The following is a 13,412-nucleotide window of genomic DNA, read 5'->3' as shown; positions in this document are numbered from 1 at the left end:
GCCCAAAGCTTTCACGGGGGGAAATTCCCCGCCTGCTTCTAGCCTAAAACCCAGGTTTAAGTTTTCTGTGCTCTCAAATCTCTGGGGAATGCAAAAGGCTTTCAAATGCACAGGGTCGCTTCATGAACTATCTTTTTGGTAGCAGAAGACAGGTTAATCATGGACCCTCATGCTCTCAGGTTGCCTGCAACACAGCTGACACATGAGCTACCAGACAGAGGCATGTTGCACTCTGTATCTAGAAGTGGTTTACTTAGCATTAAATGTGAGATTTTCAGTTTCAAGTACAATAAATTTGCTGAAGCATGTACCTAATCCCTTGCACTTAACAGATCGAATTAAATGAAGCTCCATTACTTTTCCACCTTTCTGGTATCACTCAAGTTATCTGGGATGCTGTGAAATAATGCACAATATTAGTGATTAATGCAACTGAAAGCTTCAATGCAATAGCGGTAAGAAAATTAATTTCAGGGGAAGGTAATGTATTGGCAGCTGTGTTATAGCTCGGTTCTGACCCCACTCTTTATTTATTTACTTAGCTTACAGTGCCCTGAAAAGGTGTCTTTCCTAATGCCTGGGCACTCTTCCAGGCCATTAAAAAGCCAGTCAGCTCAAATGACTGAGCCAGGAGCTATGCCTCACCCCTAACCCTTAAACAATTAACCTGAGATGAAATTAAGCCAGCTGCTACTTGCCATAGTCTTCCCCCTTGCTTGTGTGTGTGCTGCTACCGAGCGTGCTGAGCGCGCGGGCAGGCTGCCCCAGCACCCTCCTCTGCAAAGCCATGCTGCTTTGGGCTCTCCTCGCAGGAACAACACTGCCCACCCCAGCATCGGCCTTGGCTCTGCCCCGGTGTGCCCGTGGTCCCCGCATGGTCCCGGCGGTGACATCCCTGCCCCTCCGCTGGGGTTTCTCCAGCTCCCGGGGCAGGGCAGTGAGTAGCAGGCTGCTGCTGGGGCTCTACGTTTGCTGCCCCAGCTTCTCCAGTAACCACAGCAACTTAAACCAATGCTGTCTGTGCTGCTTTGGGGCTAGCAGGAGACATTCTGTTGCTTAGTCCTGTCTCCTGCGTAACTTTGTGTTGTCTTAAAAGTTGCTCTGCATTGGGCTGAATAACTGAGGTTTGACCAGGGCTTCCAGCGTTGTCTTGTCTTGCATGGAAGACACCAAGAAATACCAAATCCTTGGTCTGCCTCAGTCATTTGTTCCAGTGGTTGATCCTATCTCCCTGTTGAGAAGTTGTTTCTCATTTGAATTTGTTTGGCTTTAACTTCTGCAGACCCTTGCTGGGGTCCAGGAGCCCTGTTTGCAAGGTGCCTGTGCAAGACTGCAGTGTCCAGGATAAACTGGGCTCTCCTGGTTTTGCATGCTCTGCTGTTGCAGAAAAGTCTGCCGTTGGTTTTAAGAAAGCTCAGAATATTAAAGTATACCCTAAGCAGCTTGATTCCCTAGGAGCGTGCTGGGGAGGGGTTGTCACCAGAGCACAGAGATGTTTACTGAGTAGTCTTAATATAGATGGAAATCATGGGTGTGTTTTCTGCTTTACCCCACTGGGTTGACGTGGAAGTTGAGTAGTATCCAGCCCTTATGTTGGTTCTTACGTACCAATTTCACCTGGTGTTTCCTATGCTAAGACCAAGTTATTTAAAAACAATAAATCCCCAGACAAGCCACTGCATTGCTTTTTTATTGTTATGGCAACACATATAAAGGGTAATAAAGCTGGATCTTGGCGACTGTTGGAAAAGGTCCACATCAGTTGGTGGCAGTTGACTGAAGTCCATTAACAGCACCTCCGAAGCCAGCTGGCATGTGAAATGCGGAGAGCGGTGGTGCCTTGCCAATATTTGATGCAAGTTTATAATCTTTATCTTTTATTTTCCTCCTAGGATCCCCGGAGCAAACACAAATTTAAAATCCACACGTACTCCAGCCCCACCTTCTGTGACCACTGCGGGTCGTTGCTGTACGGGCTCATTCACCAGGGGATGAAATGTGACAGTAAGTGACGTAACCGGTGGCTGCGGTTGCAGCAGCGGGGGACTCTGGCACCTCATGGGGGGTTCTGGCAGCCCGAGGTCCTGGGCAGGGGCTCCCAGCACACCTGAGCTGCGGCCAAGAGCCTGTCCCCTCTGCCACCGGGTGCGGAGCACGCTCAGGGCTGCCTGGCACCCGAGGGGCCGGGCACGAGTGGGCACCTTCTGACCTCTCATGGGGAGCCCCCGTGAGTCCTGCAGGGAGAGGGGAGGGAAAGGCATCTGGCCTGGGGGGGTTCCTGCCCACATCCCCCCTGCAGCATCACCCGCATCCCCCCCTGCAGCATCATCTCCAGTTCTCGGTTCTCTGCAGCGCCGGCTCCGACTGACACCCTGTGGCCGTGGCAGTGCCTGCTGCGGTGACACAGCCTCTCCAGAGCACTTGGGTCTGCACAAGCCTGACCTTGGGCACAGGAGTACCTGGGGAATTATTGCACAGAGAGGAGAAAATGGGGGGATGAAAGAAGAGGGAGAGGATGGAGAGAGAGAGCAGTTATTTTCCAAGTTAATCTTGTACATTCCTATTTAAAAGGACTGTGAATATACAGCGTCTGCTTACATGCTTACGCCGTCTGCGGGGAGCAGCATACTCTGCTGCTCACCATGTGCTGGCTTTCTCATAAATATAGAAGCTTGCTGACTGTTGTGGGAACAGTGTATTCATTATCACCTTTAAAATGTTACCAAGTGGAAATGAATTTAAAATACAAATTTTTATATATATATATTTATATATTTTAGCTATATAAATTTTTATACATGTATATCTGTATATGCATATGCAAGTAATTTTTAATGCCCCTTATCAGCTCCTGGTGAATCCGGCTGAATACCCAGCATTGCACCATGGGTGTGATGGAGAAGTTTGATAAATCAGCAAAACTCAAGTAGTTAGAGTAAGGGCTAAAAGCCCTGTAATCTCTGTAGGCAAGACCCGGAACTGCTGGTGGTGGTGGGTCCCTGTGTCCGTGCAGGGCTCTGCCAGAATCTCCAGCTGCGTTTGAAGGTCCATTTGCTGCATGTTTATCCCAGAATCCCTCACAAACATCCCTATTTAAAAGGAGGACAAGTTCTTCCCCCCCCATCCCCTCTGCACACCCCGTGAGCTTTGGCAGAGGTGACAGGGGTGCTGAGTGTCCCTTTCTTTCTCTCCACCCCGCAGCCTGCATGATGAACGTGCACAAGCGCTGCGTGATGAACGTCCCCAGTCTGTGTGGGACGGACCACACCGAGCGTAGGGGACGGATATACATCAGGGCTGACATCGAGAAGGATGTGCTCACCGTCGTAGGTAGGTGCGCGACCCAGGTACAAACCCTGCACGCGGGGTCGCCCGGTTGCCCCTCGCTGCTGGCGTGTGCCGTGCTGACAGCAGTGCCAGCCACGGCGGGTCCGGGGAGTGCAGTGCCCAGCATCTGACTGGTCAGGAGCAGGCGCCTGGCAAGGCAGGACGAGGCTTTGAGCCTTCTTCGGGCACGCTCCTGCCCTCTGGCAAGCACTGGCTGGGGCTCCAGGGGCTATCTGTACTAAATAGCTTTTCCGGTTACAGGCTTTTCAAACTGCTTTTTGAATCATGTAAAATTTCTGCATCCGCAGCATCCTGGGAAGGGGTGGCAGAAAGCTCCTCCGTTTAGCTATGCCGTGTGAAAAAGTGTGTTGTTTGTATTGTGATGAACATCCATCTCCTGCTGTTCTTTCCGTGCCCTTAATGGTACCTGGGCCTGTACAGGTCTTGGTGGGAATCTTGGATGGTCCTTTTATCTGACTAGAGCTTTGCAACCTTCTTCCACCGATTTGGAGGCTCCACGGCCTCCCGCTCTATCCAAGGCGTGTGTTGCCTTCCCGCTTGGTGCTCAGAGGCTGCTGGAGCAGGCTGTCCCTGCGGTGTGGTTGTACACTGGGGGGCACAGAGGGACATCAGCCCCCCCCGCACTGCCGTGGTGAAGATAACTGTCGTTCTTCACATTTCCTTGCTGTTTCCCAGCCCTGATGGAGAGCTGGAGCACGGCGTAGTGCTCACAGGGCAGGCTGCTGCAGCTCTCTGCAGGGCGCCCTGAGCAGGGCTGGCGTGGATCGGGGGGGGGGGAGGCTGGCGTGGATCCCACCACCCCAGCGATGGGTGGCAGGCAGGAGCCATCCCGCGTGGGTGCATCCCCAGGGGAGGCACAGAGTGGCAGTGCCATCTCGCGGTGTCTGCCTCCGGGGATGTGCCAGGCAGCGGGAGACGGGGCGGGAGGAGGCTGCAGGCAGCCAGGCAGTGACGGGCTCAGCAGAGGCTCCTGCCCTGCCCTGAGTGTGTCCCAGGGACCCGATGGCCACCCATGAGGAAACTCCTTGTCCCCCATCCTGGTTTCCTCTGTCCTGGAACTCCTCTGTTCTCAGTTTGTGGCAGGAAACAGGATTATCCCGTCTCTAAAGGCTTTTGCCACCTGGATTTTGAGTTCCCAGAAGATACCGCTTCCCCCGTGACCTGTAAGCATCTCATGAAACATAAGCCGTATTCTTGTAAAGCCTCTTGTGCCCTGCACGGAGAGATCAGACCGAAGATGTGACTCTCTCTGTCGGGTGCTGGTGCTGGTGTCTCGTGGTGCGGGTGACGGCAGGGGGTAGGAGGCAGGGAGAGCTCTCTGTGGGCAAGGCAGGCAGCTTGCGGAAGAGCTGGGGTTTGTCTCGCGAAGGCCGAGGCCAGTGCTGCGCTGGGGAAGGAGGTTTCTGCACGCGCTGGGTAACCAGGCAGCTCCGGGCGGTTACGGTCTCTACAGGGGGCTGCTGAGCTGTTCATGGTTATTCACAGGATGACTTAAGACCGTGGGGTGTAAAATGCCACCTACCTGCCCACGCTGCAAAGGTCAGCCGCCTCTCTGAGTGGGCCCCGGGGGGTACCAGGCTGATGACACCGATAACGAGGACCGGATCCTTCTCCGTCATCCCACCAGCTTTGGCTGGCTCCTCCTGGAGAGCTCTGGTTTCCAGCATCCTGCAGGGCGGCTGGGCTGGCAGCAGGAGGTGCCGCGACATCCACGGGGTTCGCTTCAGTGGGATGGGATCATCTCTGAGGCGTCCCGCTGTGCTCATCGATGCTCTAACGGGCGCTTTATCCCCCAGGGAGAGTGTGAGGCTGTCAAGGTCTCGCTGCTCTGGGCTGACACCTTCTTGCTTCAGAGGGCAGGCTCGGCAGAGCAGATCTGAACAGAGACAGCTACAACGCGTGTGATCCCGGCGGGGGGGCTCCAGCCCTCCCAAACCAGCCCCACTTGCCCCTTCCCTGCTTCGTCGAGGGGTGGCCCGAGCCAGTCCCCCCAGGGTGATGGGAGACCGAAGAGGAGCGTTGGTCCGTGCTGGGCGCAGCAGCTCCCGCGCCTCGTGGAGGTGCCCGAGGGTGGGCAGGCGGTGGCACAGGTGACCCCAGCCTCGTATAAAGAAATGCTCAGGTGTGATCCGGGAGTGGGGAGAAGAGCCGGGATCCTTTCTGGCCTAGAGAGCCATCAGAAATGTTTTCAAGAAAAATACCAAGTTATTGAAAATATTAATGAAAAATTGAACAGTTGTGTTTCTTTTTTTTCCCCCATTTTATTTTTTATTTTATTTGTCCTTAAAGAAGAGCTTCAGTGAACCAGACATGACTTTCTTTCACAGAAGTCCTGCTTCCCAGGTGCCTTCCCTGCAGAGGATGAGGCAGGACTGGTACCCAGCCTCCCATCAGAGGCCAGGCAGAGGCTGATGGGGCGCAGAGCTTGCCCTCACACCGGCACCGAGGGCTCCCTGACAGCGGAGCCGTGTTCCCATAGCTCCGAAGGCAGGGGAGAAACTCCCCCGGCCCCTTTCTGTGCAGCTGGATTTTCTTTTCTTCATCTGGGTTTGAAAGACTGTTTTATTTCTGGCCCTTTATGGAGGTGTTGGTGAAAACATGTCATCTGTTGGCTTTTCCAAAAAGGCAGGGAAACGTACTGTGCTCTCCAGCTCTGCCGCATAGCTAATGAAGGAGTGGGAGCACTTTGAGAGAGGAGAGACTGTGCGCTGGCTGCCAAGGTGGGGAGCCCTGCCTTCCCTCCTGCCCCTCCAGGCAGGTGAGGGGCTCGGGATTTTCGCTCCAGAACTTGGAGGGGAGGTGGAAAGGTCTGCTCGGACCCGAAGCAAACGTGGGCGCTCAGCCCTCTGGAGATGTGGGAGTCCTGTGCTGTGCAGACCGCAGGCTGGGTGCTGTGGTTGCTGGCTTTGACTCCTCTCCAGTGGGTCAACAGAGATTTCCATTCCCCCAGTGACTGTTTGCTTCAAAAAGGCAAAGCCCTCAAATAATCACTGGGTTTGCATTGCCAGTTTTTTGGCAGGGAGAGGCCAGATGCTGAAAAATTGGTCCTCAAGTTGTGGCCAGGGCTCGTTGCAGAGGTGGCAGAAAGCATGGTGGAGGGATGGTCTGGGTTTGAGCGGCCGGGGGGTTTGCGTGCAGAGCGGCACGGGGGTCCGGCTGGGCTGGAAGAGCCATGGCGTGGCTGGCGGCTGCACGTGGAGGCAGCTACTCTGCAGACATGGCCACGGCCAGGACGTTGGGCTGCTCAGAGGGGTTTGTGCTGCTGACTGCGTGTGCCAAAAAAGCCACCAGTGTCTCTTCCTGCGGGACCTGCCTTGGCCACCCCAGGGTGGCATTGGGGGGGGGGGGAGGGCACACTGGAGAGTGGCTCCCGTGGGGACCCAGCCCAGCACGGGGAAGCAGCGGGCTGAGCTGGTGGGCAGGCTTCTGCTGGAACAGATTTCTGGTGGAAAATGCCCTTTACACATTTTCTGCAGAAATTTCAGTTTGGGGCGGGCAGGGGGTGGATTTCTGTCAAGGATGGGAGCATCGGAGCGGCAATGGATGGGTGGGTGGCAGAGCCCCCCAAGCCTGGCAGGGGTGGGGGGGGCGAGCCCCACTGCCGGGGTGCTTGGGCTTGGGGGGTTTAGGGTTGCAGGTGGAAGCCCGGCTGCTCACCCACCTGCCCGCCCTTCCAGCGGGTGCCATGGGGCTGGAAGCAGTTCGGGATGGAGAAGACATATGGCAACTAATTGTCGAAGTACAAATGAGCACAGAGGTTAGCAGGAAAGGAGGAGGAGGTTTCTACAAAGCAAGGAGATCAGGTCTGAGCAGTGGAATCAGAAACCAACTTGAAGATGGACCTTTGTCCTGCTTGTGGACGGGGTTTCATGGCTTGTCGGCCAGCTGCACTAAGGGACAGATGAGCCACTGTTGCCACCACCCCTGTGGTCAATCCCAAATATTTGTCAGCATTTTCACACACTGCACATGCTCTCCCTGTGCCAGGTCTGTCCCCATCTCGGCATGGAGCAGGCAGAGGCTCAGCTCCGGGCACCGATGCAGCCAAGTGCAGGCAGCATTGCCCATCATGGCAGGCCAAGCTCAGTCACACCAGACAAAGGGATTTGGGTGCTGGGATCCCTACTTTTCCTAAATACACCTCTCTCCTGGTTTAAGCAGGCAGTGCAGGCTGCTGTAGTGGGCTGAAGCTGTTGGGGTAGTGGAGGGCAGGGGTCTGTTTCGAGGGGCTTTCCGTGGTGCCTGGGCACCTTTGGTCCCAGCTGCATGGTAAACTGCAGGTTCTGGTGTTGGGGCAAGATCTTTTCTCCATCCCACCAGGTGTGGAGACCCTTGCTCAGAAATCTAGTAAGCTTTCCCATGGCAAAGAGCATCGCAACTGTAGTATTAAAAGGTGACAGGTCCCTAAGTGCTTGGCTGTTAGAACAAGCAGGCAGAGCAGGCAGCGTTTGGCAGGGCAGGGGCAAGTGCCTGCAGATGGCAGCACAGGCATGGCCAAGGGAGACGATGAACCACATGCTTTTATTTTTTTCATCAACTTGACAAATTTGACAGGAATTTGCCATATGCTTTTTGGCAGTGTGGTTTTCTTTTTCTCTTTCTCTGATTTTTAAAAAATTTTTTTTCTTTGTAAAGATAATTTACTCCCAATGGAAAACACAACTTTTTGGTTAAACAAAGTGTGTTGTTTGACTTAGAATGACTTGTTTGGTTAGCTAGCAACCTGAAAAATTGCATCTATTTGCATCCCCCTTTTTGAAGATGACTGTGACTTACCCCACCAGCGTTTCTCCCCGCTTGTACTCTGTTACCTGAGACCTCCTCTGCGTGACGGCAGCAGGTAGGAGACGCTGGTGCTACCAGTGCAGTGAACGCTCACCGTCTTCAGCTCACAAAATGAAAACCAATGGAGAAGGAAGCGTGTTTAAACGTAACACAAACTCGCGCTGTGAACCTCACTGCCGCAAGGTGCGGTTTTGACCCCAAACCGTACCGTGGTGTAGGGAAGGAGCAGCGGGTGTTTTGCAGGGACGGAGAAGTCCCAGGGTCGGCCGTAGGCTGCGCTTTCCTTCAGCGAGGGCTGTGCTCGCGCTTTGCTTTTTTACAGCACTTGGCACAGTGCGGGCCTGCCTACAGCATGGTCTGCCAGACACTAAGATTGTAAAAATTATAACATGAGAAAGATCCAAATTTCAATATTTTTAACCCATTCTTAATTCTGAAGAACCAGGGTAAACCTCAGAGCTGTAGGGTAGGAGACTGGTGAGAGCATCTGTATCGGTTCCTGGGGGGTTGGTGAGGCTTCAGGCAGTGACCCCTGTAGAGGCAGGGGACTGAAATTCAGTAGCCAAACCCCCAGATTCCTCAAAATCCACAAAATGTGCACAGGATGGCCCTGGCTGGCTCTCAATGAGGTTGACTTCCATCAGCTGCGTGTGATTTAATAAGCCAGCAGTGTTGTCCCTGGCTGATGCCTGCTCGGAGGGCAGGGGGGAGAAGCCCGGCAGCAGGGACCAGCCCCGGTGCACCTCTGCGAGGCTGAGCACGGCCGCCCCGCTGCTGGCTGGGGCCAGGGGGCTGGACCGAGGGCAACCAGGGCTGGGGTCCGGCGCAGCCGCAGCTTTGCTGGTCTGCAGGGCTGTACCCAGAGCAGCAGCAGCAACGGGAACCTGCAGAGCTGCCCCTCCTAATTAGCTTCCCAGCTCTTGGGTCTGTGGTGTTAATCACTCCTTTACGTTCGGCGAGTGGCTCTGTTACAGCTCCTTTCATGCTATACATTGAATGTAATTGTATAATGGGTGCACCTGGGAGCGCAGCTTTGCATGCTGCAATCAGAGCCCTGCATTGCCATTGTCTGCTGCTGCTCGGGGGTTGCTGAAGCACTGGGATTTACTGGTGTTCCCAATGATTAAAAATGTGTGGCTTTGCCTAATAATAGGGCACCTGCACAAATAAATGGCACCTTCCTAATGCCTGTGGCTTTGTGCCCTTGGCTCAGCGAGGGGAGGCTGTGGAGCATGTCCCCTCAGCTCCGTGCCACGGACAGGACTCGCAGCTCCCCCAGCCAAAGGCGGTTTCCAAAATACGGGAGGTTTCTGAGGGCCTTGTTAATTAGGGCACAAAACAATCTGCATCTCATCCAGCAAAGCACTTAGATACGTGCTCTTGGCAAGCACTTCTTCTCTTTTGAAGCATCAACGCGAGCTGCGTGGGGACTGTGTGATCATCGAAAGCCTGGGGGTGTGAGCGAGGCCCCCCGGATGGAGCCGGCTGGGACAGCCCAAACCCCTGTGCTGCCTCCCCTCACTGGGACGCGCTCTCTGTGTCGGGACACTCGGGGTTTTGCTTTGTGCAAAGGGGAACCAGCTGCAGGTGACGTCCCTGGCTCGGGCATGCTCCTTCTGTGGGGTTGGTTTGGCTGTTGGTCCCCGGCACAGACCGGTTCCGGCTGTGCTTGGCATCCTGCGTTGCCTCCTGGTGGGAGGCAGGCTTTGGCTCAGAGCCTAATTAGATGAGGTGGATTTGAGCAGCAGGAGGAATGTGTTTGGATGTCCGGCATTTCTGTGTGTTTGGGCTGGCTGGAGTTAAAAAGCGCTTACCTTCGGTGCTGAACAGACCGGACCCAGGGAACGAGTGCATGAGGCTGGAAAACCCCAAGCAGCTGGCTGGAAATGGCTGATTGCGTTAGCAGCTCCACTTGCTAAATGTGTTGTTTTAAATCACGATAAAGCATCCTAGTGATCGGTGCTGTGCACGGCACCACCGGGAGAGGGTCCCATGAGTGTGACCTGAGCCGCCGTGGGCTCAGCCTCCTGGGAGGCCATTTGGGGAGAAGTCTCTCCAGCTCTTTGGCTTCCTTACATCAATACCATGATTTTCATGGTACAATATTTGGAGTCTCTTTCACTTTTGGAAAGGTAGATGCAAGTTGTGTGGCGTTTTCCAGCTTTGGAGGCTGTCAGAGCTGAGCATCGCTGCACAGCCGCTGGAGAGTCGGACGGTGCTGGACGTGGCGGTGGGCTGGGGAGCGAGGGCAGCCCAGCCCAGGGACGGCTCTGTCGCTTCTCCTCGAGTGGCGAAATGAGGTCTCTGCTTCTCTGACCCACCACGTAAGCCACAGCAAACTCCCGCTTGCAGCTTTGTCATACTGAGTAGGTAGCGTGGGCTGGGTTATTTAGCTTGAGCTGCTTGACAAAAGAGAAGACATCTTTTGGGCCTGGTAAACAAAATTTGGGTACGTAGCAGTGCTCTGAGACATGTCACTTGCCACAGCAAGTTAATTCCCTTCAGATGTCACTTAAAGACGTTTAATTGACTTGGGCAGTTTTTACCCCAGTCACTCAGGGAATCTGGTCCTTTACACCCAGCGAGTTTGCAGATACTTGTCATTATTATTCCCCGCTCCAAGATCGTTACAACTCTTGGCTTTGCCTTAAATATAAAGAGAGGATTCCCTGGAGCTGGTCTGTGTCGGTTTGTGTCCACAAGTTGGATCCTTCCAGCTCCAAGGGCAGCAATGCAGCGAGGATGCGGCTGCTCTCCTCTGACCCTGGCGTCAACAGTAACACATGGTTTCTTCTGAAGAAAACAAGAAAAAAAGAGACTTGTGAACGTAACAGCAATCCCAGCACACGGGACAGCACATCCGCACCCGCCGGTGCGTGAGGTCTGGCGTCAGGATGCTGTGGAGTGGGACCGACGTGGGGTACGTGTCTGAACCGCCTCGTGTGGGAGGCAGACGTGATGGAGTGTGGCAGGGCATCGTTTGGCTGATGTTGGACAAGAGCAAATGTATATTCACAGTCTGTGTTCTGGTCTGGGCTTTGATCAAGTATCTTATTAGCGGGGAAAAGACTGCTGAATAAAGTGGGAAATTGTAGCAAATTAAAATGTCATCAAGGCGTTGCACATTTTTGCTTCCATAATAGAAAAGCTTCCCAATGCAGATTATTCTGAGCCTTTCGTATTAAGAGATGTGAATATCTGAGTTTGGGAAATGGAGGAGTGAGAGAATATGAAGGCTGGGCTTGGAGGCCATGAAATCTATTGCTTCTCCGAGATGGTGAGACAGTAAGTTGCATGGAGGACTCTGCTTGTGCATTGCTCCTCTCCTGCGGCTGAGAGCTGGCTGTTCCTGCCACTCTGTCCAGGCGGGAGTTGCAGCCCGTCGTGTGTCGGTGTGTCTGTCCCGGCGGGGAGCTCCCTGTGCCAAGCTGGGGGTCGGGCAGTTCATCATTTATCGCAGGGAAGCAGTGGCCTACAGGGACTAAAATGCAGAAAAAATGATAGGGTTATGCTGCAGGTTCTGGGGTATATATGGGAGATGGAGAACATTCAGCATGTTTAGGTGACTTTGACCTGTGTGCGTGTGAAAGCAGAGTGTGCCCTGTCCTCGTGCAAGGGCTGCTGGAGCGTGGGGATGATGTCAGGTTCCCTCTTCTCTCTTGGGAGTCTCGGCAATGTGCTGACGTCCCTGGTGGCTTCTGCAAAGCTGAGACCCCTGTTAGGACCTGTGGGAATGCGGCGTCGGCTTTGGGGTTACAGCCAATGCTCCTGCTGCACCTGCAGCATTGGCAGAGGCTGCCGGGACCGGAGCCTTGCTATTTACCGAGCTGATGAAGTAAAACATTGACCAAAACTGAAACCAATTATGCTGTGATTAGATAAACGACCTGGAAGTGTGTTAATTAATAATCACCGGCCCAGGAAGATGCAGCCGTAATGAGTCCTGTGCCTTTTCTATTGTATAAGCATGTGCAAATATATTCTTCTGCAGAGCATTAATTAAATGTTTTAATGCACGAGGGTGTTAATCCGAGCGCAGGGTGCTCGCTGGAATGCGGTTGCTCCCAGCCGGGGATGGTGTGTGCTGCTGGAGGGAGGAAGATGAGTGCTGCAGGTCAGCCTGAGAGCCTTCCCCTCTCCAAAATCCTGTCCGAGAGGTGTGAAATAGGGGGTGCCACTGGCACGGCGTGGCGTTTTGCTGGCCAAGGCTATGGTGAGGTGATTGGGCTGGGTTGAGGTGGTTGAGCTCTGACCTCTCCTTGCAATGAGCAGGGCTTTCAGAAGGGTTTTTTTCTTTGGTGGGCAATGGGAAGCAGAATTATCTGCACTGAGTATGTCATAATGGCCTTGCTTACTCAGAGATGAAGGTAAAGGATTTGGCAGCCAGTGTAAGCTGTCTTTAAGAGTGGGGTAGGAGTGGGTTTTGTTGTAGGCTTTTTTTTTTTTAACATGAAAGCGAACCCCCATATGGCACTGCATATTTAGCAAAGAACTTTCTGGTATTTATTTATCCAGCGTATTAATCTTGCCTTCCCATGGAAACCTGGGTACCAGCCGTGAACAGACACACGACCCCAGGCAGGTGATTCGTGTAGGGCTGTGCAGCATCTCCTGTGCCCCCAGGTGTGAGGCCAGCCCAGCCTTTTTGGGCAGGGAGGGCTGCTCTGGGGTGCAGGGGAGCAGTGTCCCTTTGGAACCACCCCGGAGGTGGGGAGCAGACCTGGAACTGTGCTGCGGTCTGCCTCAGCCGCTGCCTTCCCCGGGGGAGCTGCTGATGGGGCACCGTCACCCTTTGCTTGATGTGGGGCTGGTTTTACCCCAGGTGAAACACAATCCTGGGAGCAGAGAGTCAGAAACCATCCTCTCGTGCCTGCCACCCCTTTGGCCGGCGGCGGAGCTCAGCAGGGCCATGCCGCGTGGTGGCGGGGCTGGTGGTGAGGTGGCCTCCAGGGGGGCTTTCCCGGTGGAGACCTGCGGGAGTCCTCCCCGTCACTGGGAGGGGGACGTGATGCACCCCCGAGCACTGCATCCCTCCCCGATCCTGCGGCATTTGGCCACTCCTGCCTGGCCCACTTCTCCAGGGTACAGCTCTTGCTGGAGCTGGAGGAAGGGCCTTGCCCTGCTCTCGCAGCCGCCGTGACCTCCACAGCCAGAACAAGCTGTCTGAAAAGGCTGTGTTACCTCCTGCTTTGGGCATTCGTTATAGTGATTTTTCTCCCCGTGTTTTCTAGTGGAGATGTGGGTGTTTGAAATGTGTCTCTTCCTAAGCCTGTTCCTGC

General features: G+C 54.2%; 1 protein-coding gene across 2 annotated transcripts in view; it reads left to right on the top strand.

Annotated features, from left to right (window-relative positions):
- The window catches only part of PRKCB (protein kinase C beta), a 139,114-nt gene that overhangs the window by 65,876 nt on the left and 59,826 nt on the right, over nucleotides 1-13,412 (top strand). For both annotated transcript variants that reach the window (XM_076350572.1, XM_076350571.1), the window contains exons 4-5: nucleotides 1,893-2,004; nucleotides 3,202-3,330. In XM_076350572.1, coding sequence (XP_076206687.1) covers nucleotides 1,893-2,004; nucleotides 3,202-3,330 — 241 coding nt within the window. The remainder of the gene's footprint in view (nucleotides 1-1,892; nucleotides 2,005-3,201; nucleotides 3,331-13,412) is intronic.

The sequence above is a fragment of the Aptenodytes patagonicus genome, chromosome 13 (genome assembly GCF_965638725.1).
Source record: "Aptenodytes patagonicus chromosome 13, bAptPat1.pri.cur, whole genome shotgun sequence".
NCBI classification, from domain to species: domain Eukaryota; kingdom Metazoa; phylum Chordata; class Aves; order Sphenisciformes; family Spheniscidae; genus Aptenodytes; species Aptenodytes patagonicus.
The sequence above is the reverse complement of the archived record's forward strand: the minus strand, read 5'-3'. Positions and strand labels throughout refer to the sequence as shown.